At 39.0% G+C, this 6,609-nt stretch overlaps 1 protein-coding gene across 7 annotated transcripts in view; it reads right to left on the bottom strand.

Annotated features, from left to right (window-relative positions):
• Positions 1 to 920: 920 nt before the first annotated feature.
• MAGI3 (membrane associated guanylate kinase, WW and PDZ domain containing 3) overlaps positions 921 to 6,609 on the bottom strand; it is a 204,678-nt gene continuing 198,989 nt past the window's right edge. For 4 of the 7 annotated variants that reach the window (XM_048498947.1, XM_048498949.1, XM_048498948.1 and 1 more), the window contains one exon: positions 921 to 6,124. In XM_048498947.1, coding sequence (XP_048354904.1) covers positions 4,977 to 6,124 — 1,148 coding nt within the window. In that variant the 3' untranslated portion in view covers positions 921 to 4,976. The remainder of the gene's footprint in view (positions 6,125 to 6,609) is intronic. The other 3 variants (XM_048498950.1, XM_048498951.1, XM_048498953.1) reach the window with 1 other exon arrangement.

Genomic DNA, 6,609 nt, shown 5'->3' with positions numbered 1-6,609 from the left:
GTTTCACCCATATCTGTGGCTGACATCTTCAGAGACATGTCATGGTGAGATGTGTGAGAAACACATCTCACTGTGACAAGCCTCTGAAGATGCCAGCCGTAGATGTGGGAGAAACATTAGGAGGAGAAACCACTAGACTCCAACAAAACAGCCAGTTGATTATGGCCATGAAAAGCCTTTGACAGTAAATTCACTTGCTGATGGGGAAGATACCATTATTTTTCAAGGGAGACACTGGCCCTAGAGTTTCCTAAGGAAAACACAGTACAATTTATGCTAACAGAAAGAACTGTTGAAAGAACCATGGCAATTAACATCTCACTAAATCATACAGAAAATGGGGCAAGGAAAATTGGACAGTTTTCTTGTGTTCTTTGTAAAGGTCAAATACATATTTACAGCTGTTGGAGCCAAAAGCATCTTTCTAGTCACAATATAGTTTGAAGATGAAGCTAACCCCAACAATGATACTGTGCTTGTGTAAAAAGTTGCAGCAGCATGAGAACTGATGCAGAACATATCTGTTACAGCAATGTATGCATGTCTGCCCAAGTGTTTTTGAACAATGTTAACAGTTTATTATCGAAGGCTTTCACGGCCAGAATCACTAGAATGTTGTGGGTTTTCTGGGTTGTATGGCCGTGTTCCAGTAGTTTTTCTCCTTATGTTTTGCCTGCATCTGTGGCTGGCATCTTCAGAGGATGGGGAGATCCTCTGAAGGTGCCAGCCACAGATATAGGCAAAACATCAGGAGAAAATACTACTAGAACACGGCCATACAACCCGGAAAAACCCACAACATTCTAATGTGAACAGTTATTTTCCTTCATTACTGGAACAAACCCAACATTCCCATGCGCTGTAAACCAAGAGTAAATTATTCACAAAGGCATCTACAGTATACAGTAAACCAGAGGCCATGAACTAAAGTCTCTCTTTAATGTATCTATATAAAAAATAATGATCAATTTACAGGTCTTTCTAGTCAGAACCTCAGAAGTATATATAAAGGTGCTGTACAATATATAAACATTTACATCCAGTACAACCATAGGTTTCTCAGCATTCCAAGGCCACATTGCGAAGTCATTTTATGCAGATAAGTACAGATACAGAGTCTCTGACTAGGAGGGTTCACATTAAACAGAGGACAACCAATTATGTCACACCATTAGATGGTAGAGTAGCATCTGGGTGATGATTACTTGCTGTGTAAAGGGGAAAGGAACCATTTCAGTTTCACTAGGACATCCGGATACTTCTCAAGTTTTAATTCAATGCTATATTCTGTGTTTGAGTGGAGATAATCTTACTGAAAGGATTCATGACATTTATCAAGATATTAATCTACACAGCTTAACTCAAATATTAAGTATTTTCACAGTAATATTCTACAATATTTGCACATACTTCCTACAGCAACTTGAATTTTTAAACAAGATCAAATGACACATTAAAAAAACTATTTTAAAAACAGTTTAACCAGAAATGTTTTTGTTTCTTAAATAGCTAGTAACGCTTGTTCAGAAGCAATTAATTTTGTCTCAGTAACTTGCCTCCACAAATATGCCCAGCCAATGGGGCTTTTATCTTCCTTTCCACTTCCATTTAAGACAAATTACAAAAAGGTGCTTTTCAAGCTGAGAGCAGGTTAGAAACTATTCTGATATGCGGTATATGTGTGTGAGGGGGGGGGGGGGGACTACAATTCAAACAGAGAAAAAAGCCCTGCTGAGGATCTCTAGGGGATTTGTAAATTCATACAGCTAATGAACATACAATTTATTCAAGTTTTTAAAAAGGTGAACAGATGTTTCAGCATGATTTAAATATCTGTTATCACACTAGTAGATGGTCCTAACTGTCAAAGGAGGCAGCACCTCTAAGTACAAGACTGCCCAGAATGCCCCTTTCCTTTTCCAGCAGTGAACATCTTCTCTCCTATGACTGCTGCTGGCCAATAGGCTCTGTGCTGAAGCTTTGGCTGCAGTTGCTGTAATCGTTCCACAGTTCAGTCTCTCAATGTGATCTTTTGTGACGATCCGTCTGGAAGAAGATTAGTAAGGAAAGGAACAGTCAGCAACCATTTTCTCTAAGAAGATTAAAGCCTTGAGCAGATGAGTTGTAGGTGGCAAGCCAGGTGTCATTTATGTTGATTGTTTCCGGTTAAGTTGTAATGGCACAGTCATCTCAACGGAACAGCAAGTGAAACTCAGTAACAACTTCACGTTATCTTGACAACAGATACCTCTTCTATCAGAAAGTTCCTGAGCTCGATCCTGAAATCATGCCCCATTTGGGATCACAGGAGCTTCACTTCCTTGTGCTCACATCCAGATCATTCATAGAATTGCTAGCGTCCTGGAAGGCTGGGCCATTCCACTGGCCATTGCACTAGTATTCAGGCTGAGCAAGGAAGGAAAGACGTGCACACCATGCCTTTAATTCCTCCAAAAGCAATATTTCCAAAAGAAACAATATCTCTAAAGCTCTCAGCATTGCCTACAGTTGCTAGCAACCAGTACCGGCTTTAGTCACTCTCTATGACAGGCTCATGCAGAAGGGAAAGTACTGTGATAAAAGAACATATAGAGAAATTAAAAGCCTGAGCAAGGAGCTGGATATGGTACAGACAAAAATTCCTGCAAAGTGACGGGAGTGCTTCCCTGCTGGTATAACTGAGGCAGCTGACCTGATCCAGCAACAGAAGTGATATATCTAGAAACATATAATGGCAGTGGGGAGGCTGCCTGCAAAGAAGAAAAACTCCCAGTTGCAGCTGTTTACCCTGGTTCCTACGCAAATCAACAGAGTGGTAAAATTGATTACCCAGTGTTCTGGTGTACATGATTTTACCACAAAGAAAAAAAAGAGACAAATTATTGAATACGTTGGCCACTGAAAGAAAAAAGAATGTAAAATGTTCTTGGAATGATAAGTCATGATGTGAAGGAAAGAGTAACCTTTCACCTATTTTCTGATTGAACAGCTGTGTAAATAGCAGGTACAGACACATCTTTCCCTGTTTTGTGTATCTGGGGGAGAAGAAGAGGAAGCAAAAGTCTCACTCAGCATTAGGGTTCATACAGACAACATCAGAAAAGTACCTGCAATATATTTAATGTATTGCTGCAATGCTGGCTATCTACTGGGAGCAAGTTCTGACTTTTTTCATGGAGTGCCTGAAGCACTACCAAATCTACAATGCAGGTTAACAGAAGCCATGACAGGATATAAAATGAACCTGAACATCCCAAGCAGCGCTCTGCTAGACAGCCTACAGGTTTCTCTAAGAATCACCTGTGCACAGAGCAGGGCTAAGCAGCCCCAAAAGCTGGGGATTGGGGGTGTGGAGAGAGAAATAACTGAAGGGTGAAGAAGAAAAGTAGGATGGGGGGAAAAAGGGAAGAAAGGGAAAAGAATAAGATAAATAAGCTGATTATAAAAAGATTAGCTGAAATAGACAACATGATGAAGGAAGAAAGGGGAAATCAAATCATTTACCCAACTTCTTGGTGTATTATAAACAAAACTCATTTGTTTCCTATGGTTATCTATAATGTTTATTTTTCTATAACTGGCAAAAAATTAAAACGTTTTATTTATGGATCATCTAAGCGTTCACATAGCAAAACTACCTTCCTTTCTGCTTTACTGATCTGTGTCAAACTAAAGAACTCCTATTACCCAATCTCATTCAAAGGCAAGCAAACCATTACAACAACACTGAAAAACCCAAAGGCTCTTCCTTTACAGGTTGACACCTCCAATTAACTACATGACCAAGATGCAAAGGTGCTTCATTGTTAACATCCCTCAATATTAACATTTGCACACATGCTAAACAAAAGACTCCATTGAAAAGTTAAAATAATATACATACAAATGGGGAAAGTAAAATAGAACAGGGTTCTATTAATAGGCACAAGAAAGGACAATTTCTAAGAAGTTGATGTTGATGGATTGGTTCTGGTTCACTTAGCTTGCTGTGACTTAAGATCTTCAACGTTTAGGTGAAATTTTCATGTGTTTAACCAGCATTTTGGGGGGGAGGGGATCCAGACAACAGGAAATTCTGACACACAGCATGTTAATAAGCCTGGAAGCATATGCACATTCTGCATATTTAATTTCTAATGTTAAAAATGTTTGTTCAAACAACCCCCACAAACGCACATAATTTAGTGATGGCAACCCTGAAGCCACATACTTCAAAGTAGTCTCAGTGAAATTAATGGAATTTCATTGTGATTTTAAAACTGCTGCTTAATTTTCAGGTTGTAATTTGCATAATGTGTTGAAGTTGGCATCAACAATTGAATCAAAATGGGTATTATAAAGTAAAATGAAAATATTAAGTATGCAGAATGTGGCACTTCTTGCTCAAACTTGCTTTGTTGCTATATAATGGTTTTGAGGACAAAGATTTGTGAAAAAAAGCTACTGGGGTGTGTTTGCTCCCTGATTCCAAAGAGCCCAGAGAACCAGCCCACCCAACTTCTTGCTTAAGCAGTGAGAACTCAGAAATATCCCTTATGTAAACATGCAGCATGCCTGAGTAAATACTTCTCTTGAAACAAAATCTTCCTTTTCTGTGGCAGTGAAAAATGCAGGAGAAGATTCAACAGGATACAGTAGATAACTTGGCACAATAACGATTACTGAGTTATGATTACACTGATAATAGGCATTAAATAATTTTGTTCATTAACTCACAATACTATCAGAAAGCCTTAGCAGTGCAACGTCAGGAGCAGCAGGACACAACCTTTAAAAGGGACAAAAGGACAGCAGCTTTTGAAGAGAGTTTCTTATATGCAATCCAAAAGGTCCTTCATGCAGTCTAATTAGATCAGATCAAATCAAATGTACTTTTCATTTGGTCAATCACAGTGTCTGAAAAACAATAGTTTTGTGAAAACAAACTGACGGCATTAGAAACCTAATTAAAATATGCTCTAAAAAAGTTTTGTCAGTCAAACCCGTTTGTCAGCCACACTCACTGCTTCTGTGACTTTACTTGTACTTGGTACTTTCCAAGGTCCAGGAGTTATTGTTTTCTTCACTGGAGATCTAATCTCAGATTTGGAAATTCCATCCTCTTTGGTTTTGTCAGCTGGCTCCAAGTCATTGTCTCTGAATTTATTCAGAGGCTTTTCTGCATCAAGTCTAGTGTTTTTATCCCCAGAAAGTGTTAAATTGTCAAAAAGACCTGCCATCTGGAACCGGTTAGAGTTTAACTCTTCAAAGCTTGGCTTCGTTTTTTCATCTTCCAACCTTTTCTTCCTAAACTGATTACCCTTGGAAAGTGGGAGAGATTGCTTTGCTGACTTGGTATGTGCAGCACCTGAAGGATAATTCTCATCCTTTGTAGATATATTTATATTTTTGTTTTCCTTCACAGCTCCCCACTCTCCCAATAGAGCTTTTTCATCTTTTGGTGGTATAATTGAGGTTCTATCATTAGCAGGTATTCTGCTTTGAAGTTCTGGTAACACTTGTTCCACATTTACTTTGTCTCTGCTTCTCTCACTCTTTGGATGTTTGTGGGGACTGGCAGATCTTCCTCTCTTTTCTGGGGCAAGGCCTCTTCCAATAGTTTCATTCTCAGATTTTCCTGGGTGCTTTCCTATGTGTCTTCTGGGACTCTCTGGTTGGTCTGAGCACCCCTTGTGGTGTTTTTTAGGTTCACGCCTCCTAGGGCTGATGCTTCGTACTTGATGTTGGTCTCTGGAAGTACTATTGCTTAACTTTTTTGGACTAGCTGATCTGCCTCTGCTGGTTGATCTACCTCTGCCGGTTGCCTTGCCCTTTGCTAACTGTGCATTACTATGTGCCACCTCATTACCTAGGCTGGAGGAGAGGTCCTGCTGATTCACGTTCCTTTGTGTAGAGGTTGTATTCTCCATCTCCAAGTGGTTTTCCATTAAAGTGCTTTTCTTTTCAGGCACAGTGTTCTTCAGTTCTTCCAGTTTCTCAGACATCTGAATTTTCATTAAAGTGTCTTCTGATCCTGGCAAATGAGATACTTCAGATGTGGAAGCAGAATGTGAGGATGAGGGAAGTGGTGTCTGATCACCATGTGTCATACTTGAGGATGTTGGATTAAAACTATCCAGATCACCTGTGTCAGAATAAAAAAAATGTTAAGCAATATTTTTAAAAATCCATTGTAAACATTTAAAGGCCTTTTAGAATTAATGATAATTAATGATAAACTAGGTAGAACAACAGCAAAAGCTCATACTGTCGGAAACCAACAGGTCTCAAAAATGGCATGAGGAAAACACAGCTTAATAGATTTTGTATTCATCTGCTAATATATGTATTGAACCAATACTGTTTCGTCTTGATGTTTGCAACCCTTCTTTCTATTTTGCAAATTTGTTTTCTGGGTGTCCCAAACTTTTTATTACATGTTGTAAAATCCTTAAATCCAGCTCATCTCCCAGTAAACTCCACAACTGATTCGTCCATAACTAAAAGTACAGAAGTTTTTTCCCTACTTTGTGGTATCTGTGCTTTACACTGATGAGCTTTTCACCTGGGCACAGCTTTAGTTTGGAAACTGCTGGAACTAGTGTTTAGGCATGAAAATCCTCTCCTTTT

The sequence above is a fragment of the Sphaerodactylus townsendi genome, linkage group LG05, assembly GCF_021028975.2.
Source record: "Sphaerodactylus townsendi isolate TG3544 linkage group LG05, MPM_Stown_v2.3, whole genome shotgun sequence".
Lineage (NCBI taxonomy): Eukaryota > Metazoa > Chordata > Lepidosauria > Squamata > Sphaerodactylidae > Sphaerodactylus > Sphaerodactylus townsendi.
The sequence above is the reverse complement of the archived record's forward strand: the minus strand, read 5'-3'. Positions and strand labels throughout refer to the sequence as shown.